A 15,764-nucleotide genomic window follows, 5' to 3' on the forward strand; every position below is an offset into this window, starting at 1 on the left:
GAAGAATAAATCATTATATTGTGTCCTAAAAAAAGCATTGATTATATTAATATGATTGGACCCGCTTATAACGAAAGGGGTTATAACACAATTTTTTGATGCCCCTTGAATTTTGCATTGTTTTCCCATGTTGGTTTGATCGCTTATAGCAAATAGCTAACCTACTTTCTCTCATTTATAGCAAATAACTAATTTTGAAAAGCTTAAAATTACAGCTCTTCTGTAAATTTAAATAAACTTAATGTAACATGCCAAAGAAATTTGACATTCTTAAGAGTTTATCCTCCATAATTGTGAGAAAAAAAAAGGATCTGCTGAGAAATGTTTCCATTGGTGAGTGGAACAACAGAAAGAAAAAGCTTACAAAACACAAATTTCAAATATTATAGTAATAAGTTACATAAGAATTCAAATAAATTTTTATATTCTTTCAATAATTTTATAGAGTATATAATAAATAATGATACAGTAGACACTGTTCATTGGAATCATGGATAATTATTATCATTCGGGTATTCTTATCATTTTTCCGAAATAGGGAACAGACCAATACCATAGCACCGGAGAAAATTCATTTGTAGTTATCAGGACTTTGGTTTGTGTTATTTTTTTCCCTGTAAGTTATCGTTATCAACCTGCAAGACTATGTAAGGAGCTAGTATTTGTTCTCTTTCTACTCCCTTGTTGATGAACATTTCTGCACTTAGTACAGGCTGTGATGCATGAATGTGCGGAACTGTTTTTGCAATGGTCTTCCCTCTGTCAGTTTTTTTCAGTTGGCCAGATTTAATGGGAAATTCATTTTGTGAAAGACTTTTCCAAGGGATCTACGGAATGTACTGTACATCTAAAATAATTATTATTTATAATGCACATTAAACAGTTCTATTCCAATTACTCAAAATGGCTGAATAAAAAGAAAATTCTGGATTTCAACTCAAAAGGTAAAAAATACCGTTTTAGAACAATATGAAAAAAGAAAAGAGAAACTGAACAATTGAACATTTTGGAACCAGTTACGTGGGGGAAAAAAAATAGAAGTGTCTCATTTTCATGTGTCCTGTTTGACCAAGCAGGATGTATAAACATTCTTGCAACCAGGATTTATTTCAAATTTCGTTATCGATCAGTTATTGTTATCAAAAACCCTGAGTCCCAATGTGATCACGTTAAGCAGTGTAGACAACATTAATAAGTATCAAGCATCATACATGTGTAAAATATATTTAATTTGGTGAAATTCATCCCTGAATGAATACATACATGTTTTTACTTTGTTATAAGCAGGTTAGACAATATCAACAGAAATGGCTGATAAGATTAAATTTGAAAAATAAATATTCTGATGCCATATTTAGATAGTATATACCCCAGAAAAAAAATAAATGTTTTCTAGCTAAGAAATAATGTATATATTTTACCATTTGGTGAAAACAAGTCTCTATCAAAAACGGACACACACAGAACATCTTGAAATAAGTCTTTAACAATAAATTGCATGGATGCATTCCACCTTGGATTCAAAGTGTTCTGGAATACTTTGGTCTTGTGTTCTTGAGTACCCATGCTAACTTCACAGTAAGGATTACTCTTTCCTATATAAAAGAGAGAAAAAAATCATTGCTTCATTAATCATTTAATTCATTATTTCTTATTGACTTAATTTATGTGTTCAGCATTGATGGACTATAGTTTTTTCTTCTGTCTAGGTAAAATATTTCAGTCAGACCCTGGCATAACAAACTCTGATTTAACAAATTCCTCAATTTAAGGATTTTTTTCCTGAAATCCTGACAAAAATACAGATCACAAACCCCCTATTTAACAAATAAAAACTCTCGATATAATGATTTCCTTTGACCTTCGGCTCTCTTTTAGAGACAAAAAAAAGAGGAATCTGCGTTTCATTTTGAGTAAAGGAGACAATAAAGCCATTTACAGCATGTGTGTAGAGTTTTCAGTGGCTAATTTGTGTACAACAATACCATAAAACATTGTACAAAAAAAAATACTGTAGCATGATTAGATTTCAGTAAAGAAATAAAATTACTTCAAGTCTTGAGATTGTGAAAATAGCAGGTCATTTGAAGAGAAAACATTTTTCGGTTGGCAAAAAAATGAGAATTTTGACAGAATTTGATTAAAATGTTGGACATACTGAATATTCTATCAAGCAATTTCTTCATGTATCATGACTTTATTCTTAAGTTGATTTTTTTTTTCAATTGTTCTTAGAACTAAGTTGTAACAGCAACCCCAAAGTAATCAGGTTTTGAAACTTTCTGTTTCGAGTGTGTTTGCGCTCCCGATCAATTCAATTTTGATTTAATGATTTCCTCAACTTAACGAATAAAATTGTTGGATTCTTGCAATCAGGGTTCAAATGTACATCATTACTACTTAGCAATAGTAATTTTTCATACATTGGGGGAAAAAAAGAGCTTCACATAAAAAAAAACACAAATCCCAACTAAATTTAAATTTACTGTTAAAATACTATATTTTTGTCATTTAAGTATAGAGTCAGTCAAGAATTTCCGAAATCGAAGGCATGAACATAATAACTTTTATAAACATTTTAAAATCTGGAAAAAACAATCAAAAATATAAATCAAGGAGAAAGTAGAACTATCAGAATATGATATCTAGATGTCATACTCACCATTTGTACATCCTTTTAGATTACTACCTTCCATGACTACCACAAGCAAGCGCCCTACTCCTTGTCCTCTGTGTGATTTCACTGGAAAAAAAAAAAGAACTGATAAATACGATGGAAATCAAGAGCTGATTAGTCAGAAAATACAGTATTTCACTTTTATAATCATTTAAATTTAAGTCATTAATTTTTGAAAATCACTTTGGGAAAGGTGAAAAATATTTTGAACAGGATGAAATGTATATCTGTGAGATATTTGCTATAGAGGGGGAAAAAAACCCCTGCACACATTACAAAGCCACAAACACAACAGAAATAAGTTTACAATAAAGGGAAAAGATATACTAGCTCTAAGTTTTGACTAAGTCGAAGCTTTGATATTTCAAAACCTGTATTAGATGCACCTGTCAGATCCATTGTGCCCAACAGAGGGTCAATACAAAAAAAAACTTTTACTGCTGATACTTGAAATTTTTCATCTAATATTGAGATTATATTGAATGAAAATTATAATAATTATTATTTTTCATATTGAATGATATTTTTATCATAAGCCTTTTTGCTGCATTTTGACCACAGATGCTGTGATATTTTATTGATAAAAGTACAGTAAAACCTGTATGTCTCAGATTTTTTATATCTTGAAGTGATATCAATTTCTGAAAGTACTTTGAGATATGAAACGTTCATTGCGCACATTAATTAAAAGCTATGTTCTCTAAGCATTAATAAAATAAAATTCCAGTGGAAGAAGAAAAAAAATTCTAGAAAAATTATTGGATCGTAATAACGGTTCTCACTTGTTCTTTGCTGAGTAAGCTTATTTTTTTCTGTTTCAGCATAATATGCAGCTGCAGCCTCTATTTTTTTCACCCATGACTGCCTGAAACATTCATATAACAATTGCCTATAATCGTTCACATGAAGATTGTCAAATAAAAAAATATGCAATCTGTATACAATTATCTATGCCTACCACAAGCTATATAATTTCACATGGTTATATATCTATCCCAAGATTAAAACATACTTACAGAATTTGAGTTACATTTCTTATATATTTGACTAAGTGCATTCAGTACTGGGTTCTGATATATTACAAGGGATGTAGAGATCGGATGAATATTTGGCTGCTATTCAGTGTTCTGCCCTTTTGACAAATATTTGATTCCACTGAATAATGCTTAGGTATTCGGCTGAATGTTTGTGTAAATCTAAGCATAACAAACTAATTTTAAAAAATTATATTAATTGGAATTTTCCGCATAAATTAACAATTAACTGATTATATTTTATTGTGTGGTGCACAGCTATCCCTATCTATGCAAGAGGTTATGCCAGGGTGAATTTCTGGGATAAGTGAAACACTGAAACTGAAAATAGAATCCTACTGCAATGAGGTGGAAGCGAGGATGAATTTCAAAAGTTAACTGAAGATGTACCTAGAAAAGATACACATTGAGCTACTGATTTAGGTAAAAAGGGCAAAGAACAAAAAGAAGATTAAAAATAAAAAAATAAGTCATAACTTGTGTGATGCATTACTAGATGAGAATAAATAATGGTTGGAATTTTCATAATTAGATGTGAAATTGTAACAAGTGTTAAAAAAACTGATTCTATAAGTAATATTAAAATATATCTCTTCGTTAAATTTGATTGTCAGTAACATAATAAAAATCTTTCAATTAACAGTTTTTAATATTTATTTAAATAATAAACTGCAAATTAAAGTTCAACATGAATAATTTGAAATTACTGATAATTTTATTTTCAATTTAAAATACCAATTTTATTTATAATTGTGATAAATTTTAAGAAAATTGATATTCAGCCGCCAAATATTCGAGGGGGGGGGGGTATTCGACCAAAACATTAGCCAAATATTTGATACTTGGTTATTCTGCTAAATCACTATACGCCCTATCACCTAGAGGGGTGTTGTGAAAGTAAAGACACAACCACTTCTATTTTATTCAAAACATTTTATGTGACACAATGAACCACTTCCCAAACAACCCTCATATTTAGCTCATGTATTGGAATGAGCTGGGGGGTTTTTTTTTCTAAAAATCACACATCACAAACAAATATTGTTTTAGATAGAGAATATATGCCTCTAATTAAGAGGTTTCCCTATAAAACCATTTCAATTTTGCCGTGAGGATGTTTTCATATATTGGCGTCAATTCTGTTGATGAGTCCTAGCAAGTTATGTCTGGCATAAACATGACTGCGCTGTGGGATTTACAAACATGGGAAAGAATTTAAGAACATGTTATCTTCTGATTAATATATCTGAAGTGAGATTTTTAGAATGAATGCTGCTTGAAAAGGGGGGGGGGAATTGCACTCAAGGAACAATTTATCACCTTCACTTAAAAAAAACTGAATGACATTAAAAAATATCCATTTAAAAAATGTTTATCTTATCAGAATATACTTAATGAGGTCCAACTGCGAATATAATTGTTGAGTCTGTTACTAACTTTTCCAATGCAGTTGTTTTCACATGAATTCTCAAATCTGAGAAGCAGATGATGAAAGATGTCTCATCTTGGTTGTTTTCCGCATCAGACATTTTTATTGTTAGTTCATTAAGAAACATTGGCTAAAATGAAAAGAAAATGATAGTTCCATATAAATTTAAATGAAAATTCCACTGAATGGTAGTCAATGACCAAAACATAATGAATTCTGAAAATATCAATTAATTTCAAGAATTTACCTGTTTGTACATTTTATATTGAGCATTAATAGCTTTATCTGACTGGAATACATTTGTAACTTTACCAAGCGTAACTTGGGGTCGTGTCAGTAATAAGAAGTCATTAAAGAGAAATGCCATCAATTCCTTATTACTTTTCACCTGCAACAAAAGCAAATAAATAAAACAAATCATACGCTATTGTGAAACACCTTGGAAATTCAAGGCAAAAATTATCATTTATAAGAGATGCATGTATTTAATAAATGATAATTTTATCATTTACAATAAATATAGAAAATACAGAAGAAATTGGTTACTTTAAACATGGTAAAATTTCAATTTTTAAATAATTTACATCTCATGAATTTCACATCAATTCCCCATTCAATTTATAGTTAATACAACCTGTTTAATTCAAGCATTTTTTGTGATGTTTTGCTTTATTTGAAATTGATGTAGAAAAGAATCGCAATTCCAGTACAAGCATACATGGGAAGTTTGGGAAAATCCTACATAATATGTCAAACTTTTTGTGAACTAAGTGGGTGAACAATAAATAGAACAACAAAAAAATCTGATACACATTTTGGCTCACAACGGGTACTTTCACAGAAAAATATAGTTAACTGAAAATTGACTTCACGATATCTTTCTGACCTAGGTTCCAAAAGAATAGTAGTATATTTTTCAAGCCAGAATTGCTAGAGTAAAAAGTGATTTTAGCACCCATTGTGTGCATACATACAAAAACTTCTTTCTTTAATGCTCCTTTCTGCAGCATCTGCTTATTGTGACTCAGTGGGAAAATATAACACATACACACAAGTGTGTCCGTATTCCGACAAAATACATTCAATACAACAATCATTAATACAAGTAAATGAATGATAAACAAAGTTTATCATGACAACCATGGTTTCTATGCTAAAATGCAAAAAATATTAAAATAATAAAATATATAGACAAAATCAACTGAAATCACTATTTTGCTTCCTAGATGTGAGTCTTAACAAATAAATTACCTTGAACATCAAACCAACATGTAATAGCTTCCTTGGACCAAGAGAATTGGTGAGCGAATTGAAAGTTATTTGCTGTGAAGAAAAAATAACATTAAATTGCTACAGCAACAAATTTTAGAGAAAAAAAGTTAAATAGCATACCTGGTTAGTAATATTCATAAAAAAAAATGATAACACCCTTGCCAAAGGATTATGTAGTCTGCTATTTGTTTTATGAATATCATTAGTTGTAAAATTTTATAGTTTCTGCAAAGAATTTTATTGTATCAAGTAATTTTGATGTTTTTCCACTAACTTTCAGAATAATAAATATTTGCTTGATTGTATAATAAAAGTTATATAAAAGTTTTAATGTAAAACAGATGAGTTTGGACAAGATTTAAAGCCAGAAAGTACATTCTATGCACATACTTATCTTTTTCAAACAGTAAATAACTGAAACTGTGAAAAATTTTATTGCTTAACATGCAAGGGGCATGCAAAAATGTTTAACAGGGGTCCATATTTTTTTTTTTCAACCATACGTTTGATGCTGGCATATAAAAAATAGTGATTTGTGCATGTAAGTTTTGAACATTTGTCCAGCATAGGGTTCTTCAACTCATGGCCCACCAAGACACCAATTAGTGAAAAATGAAATAAACACACACACATTCTACTATCTGAAACTATGAAATTCTTTCTATTTAGTTATGAAGCCTTTCTATTTAGTTATGGATGTGATTGATGAAATTATTGTGGATGTGTCAGGTATTGGCTATAGCCGATTTTCGAATGCAAGGTAGGCCCACACCATTCGTGATGAAGTATTTCAGGGGAATAGTAAATAAATACACTAAACGTTTGCTTCTATTTTAATATCCTTCCTTTCTACAAATCAGTTATGGTCACAGCTTTCCATCATACAGGAAAATTGTTTTCACAAGTAGTAGTTTCTTTGCTTGTCCCATAAGTCATTGCAGCTTGTTTTCTCGTCCACATCATACAGAAGCATAGACAATGGGTGGCATTCTGTTATTCATAAAAAATTGTATCATTAGCATAGGCGGCAGGGCGAAAGTGTATAAGGAAGTCCAGCAAATGACTCAAGGGCAACGCATGTAATGTGCTGAGTGGATACAAAACAGTTTAGCCGACCTCCCTTCATAAGTGATACTGGGCATGGGAAGAGAGTGGTCTGTAGAGGTCTACTAGAGGACTTAGTAATGGGGGAATGTTAGTTCAGGTGCCCACAAAAATACTAAGGGGAAAACTAAGGAAAGGTTTTTCTCGTTTTTAACATTCCCAGTAAAGATGTCATTAAGAATATTTCATATTTTTACAAAGAGTAATTGATGATGTAAGCATCGTTCCAACCCCCCTTTCCCCCTTTGTCATCAGAAGTCAGCAAACTCAGCCCCCCCCACCCCCATCAATGCTGACAAAATACTTGAATGGCCCTAGTCTTACCCATATGTACATTAAAATCAGAAAATTTTGAATGTCATTGATGAAAGATAATCTATTATTTAACATCTACAAATTACATGAAACTAAATATGTAGTTATAGAAAGAAATAATTGGTAACAAAGGGGATGTCACGATAAATAAGATATAAACTCTATCAGTGCTAGGAAAGAGGAATGAGAATAGAAAGAATATAGTTACTTCAGACAGTCCCTCACAAATGACATGATTTTGTATCCATTCTAAACGATCAGAGTTTTCTCTTTCTCTAACACCTTCATTAACTTGACTGCACAGTTGCTCTGCCGATGTGACTGCTTCCTCCAAATTGTGAAAATCTGGATGATTACTTGGTGTGTATTGCTGTATCTAAGATAAGAAAAAAATTGAAAGAAAAAATTATTCCATACTCACAAAATATAGAGAGGTAATTAAACCAAAAATTTAAATCGTCAGATATGTTGAAAAAATTATGAGAAGATGATGCATTATAGAGAAAAAATAATTTACCATTCATATACTGTTTTATAAACATATAAATGTTTAGTCAAAATGAAATATAATTACAGCCATCACAACTTGATTAAACCAAGACCTGCCAGTACAACTGAAAATTCAGATAATTTATAACTGTTGGAAAAATTATAATTTCAAGAAGTTGAAGCTATTATAAATCATACTGATGTGGTCTCAAACTGAATGACATAGTATTTGATGAACACTGTTCTATATAAATACAAAGATAATTTTTTAACCTCATTGTTATTCCTGTAACACCAGTTTGCAATAATTAATAGGTAGAAATTTATCTAGAGTAGCACAGTTATCTAAGAAGCTTGTGAAAGGGATTGTGGCATGAAAGCCAATTAATCAGGAGTGTGTTGGAAGTAAATAATACAAACTTCAATAACAAAATTGATGAATGAACAAATAAGCAATCTCAGCTGCCAGCAGGTCTATAAATTATTTCTTTGCCAATCCCCAAGTTGTCTTTTTTTACCGGTCAACAAATTATTCCTCCCAGTTCTGCCAGTTGGTAAAACTATTGACCTAGTTTCATCGTCCACATGTGTAAGAAAGAATAAACAACACTTCTTCAAAAACCATACAAGGACGAGAAGAGAAACAAATTATATGAACTCACTTTCTGTATCAGAAGTGGATATCGAGTAATTCTTTGCATAGGCTTAAGTAAGAAACTGCTCATAGGCATTCCTTTTGTTCTGGGATCTGTACAGCACTTCTGTGGAAAGGAAAATAAAGTTACAGGTGCAATTTTTATTCAAACCTTGACTAATTAAAAAAAAAATTATTTAAACTTCCACAAATTTTTACCTTCGTAACTTCTTTAAACTTCGGATCATTTTCAGATTTCATCTGAATAAGTGCAGCAGCATTAAGTTGGCAGCTGCAGAATCGTATATATGGAGTCAGGTGTGGTATCTATAAGCAGAGGGAAGCAAGATTTTAGTCATTTGCAAGCATATTTTTAATCTGAGGAATGACCTTGCCTTAATTTGTTCACCATATGCAATGAATTTGCTAAAAAAAATTATTAATTAAAATGTTCAGCTGAGAAAATAATGGTCTATGTTACATTTTTTTTTAAATTGGTTTTTTGATTGAATAACTTTCCATATATAACTTCTGTTACTCATTCCTAAAGTAAGTTCAAACCAACAGATGTAGTTGCTATGCACCTTTACGCAGCTTCAATATCTGCACAAAAGGGTGTTTCCCTAATTTAGCAATGACTTTTATTGTGTCTTCTCTAAAGTTTGAAAAAACGCTAAATTGTTTGTGAATAGTTTTCTAAATAAGCTAACTTACATTTTCACACAAGATATCACCAATCATCTGAATGATACCATTAGTGCTCATTCTACGTCTCACTCTCATTGCCCTGAAATCAAGAAAAAAGAATCACGTCATAAAAATTTCAGACATAAAAACCATGTGTACCATATTTATAATTCTCTGAAAAAAAGACATTCTCAATGCTATATTAGATGAGTTGAGAGAATGTGCATTATATTTAAATAAATATAAGGGTGATTCACAGAATTCATATTTGCTGGCTGTCTTTGCTCCCCTTTAATTGAAACATACTAGATAATGTGATTGGACACCAAGATGTCAATGAGTTCAAAAAGCTGATGGAATAAAAAATTTTCTATATGCCTCCTAACAAAACATTAATAATTCAGCCCTTTGATCAGAATAGCAATGAGCAAGCATTTAAGGCTCACTAAATACATTTGATGGAGTAGATTCTGGAGGAATCGAAAGATATAGAATACAGATTCAAGATATGAATACAGAAGATGACTTAAAGTTATGTAAGAAATACATCATCACCAATGCTGTTAGTGTCATTGATATACTGAGAGCAGGCTTTATTCTTGTAAAAAGTATACCTAATTATATTACGATGGGAAAACAACCATAAATTTGAGTAAAAAAAATACCTGAGAAGTTTCGTGTTGCACACAATAAGGTCCTTCCAGTTCACAAATATGGAACGTAACTCGTCTTTTGAGAGGACCATTGACTCTCTCAGAGGTTTTTGGAATGCCTACAACATGGACAAACAAATATATAATAATTTTAAAATAAGATACATAGGTTGGCTACATGATAGCCATACACCAGTTTATGATTTCTCTCATTACACGTCTCTTATAATGAACTTCATGCTCTAGTATAATATTGAATAGTATATATGAATAGTAAATATAATAATAGTTTTGCATCTATTTAGTTTTCGAAAATATATCAAAGAATTGTTAAGCATGAATGTGCTTAACAATTCTTTAACAATTCACAACACTCTTAACATTCTTTTATTTTTCAATGTCCTTGAAAAAGAAAAGAATGTGGGAAATGATGTTTGAATGTTTACCCCACCCACGTTACTCTATGGAAGTTATTTTTCTAAAATGTTTTGTAACATATGTTGTAATAAAGATACACGTTCCCGTTTCGGGCAAAACAAAGATAGCAAAAAATAAGGTATCTAATCAGCTGATAAAAAAAGTGCAAATTTGCACATTCATGCTTCAAGCATGAGGAGGACGTATTTTAAATTAATGCATGTAGAAAGACCCTCTTGGTTACACATTAAATGAATAGGGGATCACGTCATCATGTAAAACTGTTGCTAAAAGGTGTTCCATCATGAGATAGAGTAGTAAAGTGTTTTTTACACTCTAAGAAAATCAGTAATCTCTATAAGTCCAGAGAAACTTTCATGTAGCACAAAAATATGTGTTGTGCTCATAATTCTTTTGCATTATTGAGTTTTAAATTCAGTTTGGAGCCTTAGCGATTGTCTGCCTGGGGAAACTCATAGACTAATTTTTGAAAACTATTAGACATGTATCATTTTATACGCTTCCAATAACAGAATCACTGGTTTAGGATTTGCTTTAGGGGCATCACATATTTTGCCAAGAACATTCACTCATTCAAAATCTAAAAAATTTGCTCATATCAACAAGATTCTCAATTGAACACTCCTAAAAAGCATAAATTTCCAATGGAATTAAATACCAAACAAAAGACAGTTTAAAAATGCTTGCATTAAACAAGTTTTAATGCATAATCATCCATTACCATTTTAGAGTATTAAAGAAGAAAACTTATTGCTTACATCTAGAACTATAGACATATCAGCAACATACGACTCCTCTGTACTTATGAGCTCAAGGATGTGTTGTTGTCTTTTTTTCTCTTCCAGTGTCAAAAAAGAGGACCTCCCAATATCAAAAGTAGAATGATCATCTGTGAGAGAAAAGAAAAACTAATGTGCGTGTGTGGATATATAAGAAAATGAGAAAGAGACATGACTGACTAAATATGTTACAAATTGTCATATTCAATTTTACTACTTAACAGTGTACGCAACTCGTACACATTCCTCTGTGGAATTGCTAATGAATTGGTACATGCCGGAACGTGCGTGTATTTATGTTGTCAAAGTCATTCTTGTTTCAAGTTTTTCCTGGGGCTGCCATCTGCCTTCCATATTTTGAAATGAAGATGGTAAATGCTTGAATTTTCATGTTATGTAAGTATTGTGTTGAAGATCTGCCTGCTCTCTGTGGAGAGACTTCTTCAAGTGAGTGACTAGTTCACATTCGCAAATGAAATGGCAGAAAATAATTGAAATACCAATTTATGGAATATCCCTTATCCTCTAGGTACTATCAGCCAGTAACTTCACCTCACAATATCGCGTATATCTTTATGATTTTCACTGCATTCAACTGGAATTTTTATATTAAGTTGCACTATGTGTTATGTGTCTACTTTACCGTTCACCAACTCTGATCATATATCACCATACATCAATTTCCAACCAGTGGAGCTGGGTAGACAATGAAGGCGCCATCTATTGGTGGTTGCCCCAGGCTCAGTAGATAAAAAACTTAATTCTGATGCTCTTTGCCCGGATTCGAACCCATAGACCTTGGCGGTAACATTCATAGTGGAAGACGAGCATCTTACCACTGCGCCACTCGGGTGTTGCAGTATATATCGACTTCACCACACACCAACTCCGGTCATATATCACCATACAGCAATTTCCAACCAGTGGAGTTGGGTGGGAAATGAAGGCAACATCTATCAGTGGTCACCCCAGGCTCAGTAGGTAAAAAACCTGATTCTCATGTTCTTTTGGCCAGATTCGAACCCGCTGACCTTGAAGGTAACCTTCATTAGTGGAAGACGAGCATCTTACCACCTCGCCACTTGGGTACACACTACATATCTGACAACCAAAGTATGAAAAAATGAAATCTGTTTTTCAATCTCTCTCTCGTGGATTAAAAATCATTTACTAAAAATACTCATACACCCCACCCCCAAACAATAAATTATCACATTCTAAATTCCTACACAGAAAAATTGATGAAAACTCTGCATGTTAAAAGCAAAAACATGTGATGAAAAAAAAATGAAATTTTTATAGAAAACATTTATATCTTCGTGAATATAAGTGCTCTATTACCATGAAAATTCACACAAATATTTCACCAAGTTATTCACAATATTTTGTGAAAGTTACAAATCATTCGCAGTTTTTTTTTATCATACAGGATCGATTGAAAACTCTTTTCTTATTTCATTTTTTTAAATAACTATGGCATTCTCGCCTGCAATCATGTGTGCTTCATAAAAGGCGAGGATTACCTCAATCATAGTAGTGATTAACTGAGATTGGATCTCTGATACTTCTTTTTCCCACGAGGTACAATTGTGACTGGCCTTATCATTAAAAATGCCTTTTTTTTTTTTTTTTATACTGAATGAGGCAATCCCAAAAAACCTCTGAAACAAGCACATCTGTGACACTACTCACTACTAGAAAAATATAAAGCAATGCACACACTGAGTATTGACACTCTCATTTAGAGATATCTTTCGATATAGAATTGTACCTGATGACTTAGATCAGCGATGGCAAAGCATTTCCTAATCCATGACAATATCAAGACTAAGAACCAAACATGTGCCACCATGCAATACACAAATATTTGGATATTGTATGGCACTTATTCTTCATTACCCTTATTTAGGGCTGCCAGACATTTCATATGTACTGTCCCATGTTATTAAAGAATCTGTTGCCCTGCAAAAATTTCAATTAACCCTTACAGCAGCAATCCTAAGATATCTTGTCAAGCTTGATCCGCTTTATTTCGGTCAACCCGAAATATCTCAGGTTCTTAACTTTCACTGTGAGTAACACCATGGTGGCCTCAGCATTGTCTTATTCTAGTCTGTGGTTGATGCCAACGTGGCATTACGGTCAATGCATTTCGTTATGGGACAATAAAATGCTAGTGGTAGGGATAGAACTTGGATTTTACATTCTGCAGTGAAAGTGTGAAAGTGCGCTTTTATTTCCCATGTGGCACTTATAATGTGAATCAAAAAAAATTTAAAAATTGCGTAAAGGGTTAAATTTTAAAAAAATGTGATCTACTTTTTTTCTTTACACATTTTGTGGAAAACATTAGCTTTCAACTTTTAGTGCCATGACACTTTTCTGCTTACTAAAGATCTCATTGTGATGTCTGATACCAGCTCCCTCCTGTTATTTTCACGTTTCTCTGTGCCACTATAAATACAGGGTTCAGGTCTAGGTTCTTGTTGGTGAGTAGTAGGCATGGAAGCATACAGTCAGATGTTCCTGGTTTAGATCACTAGTTTAAAAAAACAGATTCCCCCCCTTCCACATGAACAGGAACTACTACTGTTATTCAGAACTATAGAATAACAATGAAGTGAGTGACTATGACATAACAGGGTGTTGGGGGAGGGGGTTCTTAGTTCCCTTAGTGTTTGACCAAGGGGTCTCTGGGTAAGTGGAAATTTAAAAACACTGGTTTAGTTTTGGGCTTGACAAATAAAAATAATTATTATTATAGTAAAAATTAGATGCACCAGCTAAATTTCTTGGCAACCAAAATCATTTTTCCCCATCAGAACGTATAACCCGTTTCCATTGTTGGCAGACATATTTTCTGAAAATTTTAGTTTTTCTCAGACTTCAATTGCTTAATTGAATTTTAATTAAGCAATTGAAGCAGATAATTTAACACACAGAAAATCTTGAACATCAATACTAATTTTTTAATCTGGATTTGCTAAGTCTTGGTTTAGATTATCCAAATTTTAACTATCTTAGCTAAAAAAATATATTTGAATATTTGAAATATCTTCCCTGAATCAGAAAAGACATCTGTTGAAGAATTTCTCAGACAAACTTCCAATTCTGAACATCTGACTGTACGCTTCCATACCTACTACTCACCAACAAGAACCTAGACCCAAACCCTATATTTTATAGTAGTACAGAGGAACATGGAAATAACAGGAGGGAACTAGTATTAGGCATCACAATCAGATCTTCAGTAAGCAGAAAAGTGCATGCCAGTAAAGTTTGATTGTTGACTTCTGGTTCACAGGGGCGACATAAGCAGGGGGCAGGTTGTAAGGGGCAGTAGTCAAAGGCTTATAAGCCCTAAGCTTTTATTAATATACATAAATTTTCAAAATTTTGGAATCATAAACGTTCACACAAGACACCCAGTGCTGTTACTCTTTGAGCCATACCTTGGCAACAGAAATGTTCAAAAAAACTTGGTGGAACTTATAGGGCCGGGACCGTAATACTAGAAACAAGAATACTGTCACATGGGACAAGTGTGCATTTTGATTTGGCCATGACCTTTCACATCTTGCAACAGGGCCCCCTTAAGCTGAGATATTTAGCGGGCCCCAAGGTCAGATTTTTCACGAGGCTAGGTAAATTTATAGTGTGAAAAGCAAAAAAAATCAAATCGGCCCAAAGAATCATCTTGGGCTGAAGTCCTGTCAGCCCCACCCAGTAATTTCTCGGGAGCAGTCAAATAAAGGCAAAAAAAGAATTTGAGTTCTAACTCCGGGGTCTGAAGCACCAGAAACCCCTGGTACTTTCCTAATTTCTGCCTTGGGAACCTTGTACGGGGTAGATATTTTGGCACTAATAAGAGAGAATGAGAATAGTGAAATAATTCTGGACCAAAAAAAGAACAGGACAATTTCTTTAAAAGCAGGATGTATGATCAAGTACATTTCGTTGGTCAATCAATAATGGGTGGTTTCGGACAGATGAAAAATCAGGTTCTAGCCCTTTCAACCTTCACCAAGGAATGTCTTTAGGAGCAGCATGTGAGGGTTTTGCATCCGGGTGCAGGTGAACTAGAGCCATCCCTGCTGGTTCATACCATAAAAATTATGTCATTCATGATGTTCTTGTCCACTAAAAAATAAAGGAAAGGGAAATCTTGAAAAACATTAAATTGAATTTATCTAAAGGCAAAAAACCGCCTTATATTTCAATAGAGTGTGTTCACTTACTCGTTCTCAAAACTG

The 15,764-nt window shown here is 32.6% G+C and overlaps 1 protein-coding gene across 2 annotated transcripts in view; it reads right to left on the minus strand.

Moving 5' to 3' along the window:
- LOC149064663 (intersectin-1-like) overlaps positions 1-15,764 on the minus strand; it is a 72,923-nt gene that overhangs the window by 289 nt on the left and 56,870 nt on the right. For both annotated transcript variants that reach the window (XM_089255386.1, XM_089255387.1), the window contains 12 exons: positions 11,491-11,621; positions 10,307-10,413; positions 9,669-9,741; positions 9,174-9,281; positions 8,983-9,081; positions 8,040-8,207; positions 6,392-6,463; positions 5,388-5,528; positions 5,149-5,270; positions 3,460-3,542; positions 2,663-2,743; positions 1,422-1,595 (listed from right to left, as the gene is read on the minus strand). In XM_089255386.1, coding sequence (XP_089111512.1) covers positions 1,422-1,595; positions 2,663-2,743; positions 3,460-3,542; positions 5,149-5,270; positions 5,388-5,528; positions 6,392-6,463; positions 8,040-8,207; positions 8,983-9,081; positions 9,174-9,281; positions 9,669-9,741; positions 10,307-10,413; positions 11,491-11,621 — 1,359 coding nt within the window. The remainder of the gene's footprint in view (positions 1-1,421; positions 1,596-2,662; positions 2,744-3,459; positions 3,543-5,148; positions 5,271-5,387; positions 5,529-6,391; positions 6,464-8,039; positions 8,208-8,982; positions 9,082-9,173; positions 9,282-9,668; positions 9,742-10,306; positions 10,414-11,490; positions 11,622-15,764) is intronic.

The sequence above is a fragment of the Pholcus phalangioides genome, unplaced genomic scaffold (assembly GCF_987345545.1).
Source record: "Pholcus phalangioides strain wild (caught in Gottingen) unplaced genomic scaffold, Ppha-v1.0 ptg000042l_1, whole genome shotgun sequence".
Taxonomy (NCBI): Eukaryota; Metazoa; Arthropoda; class Arachnida; order Araneae; family Pholcidae; genus Pholcus; species Pholcus phalangioides.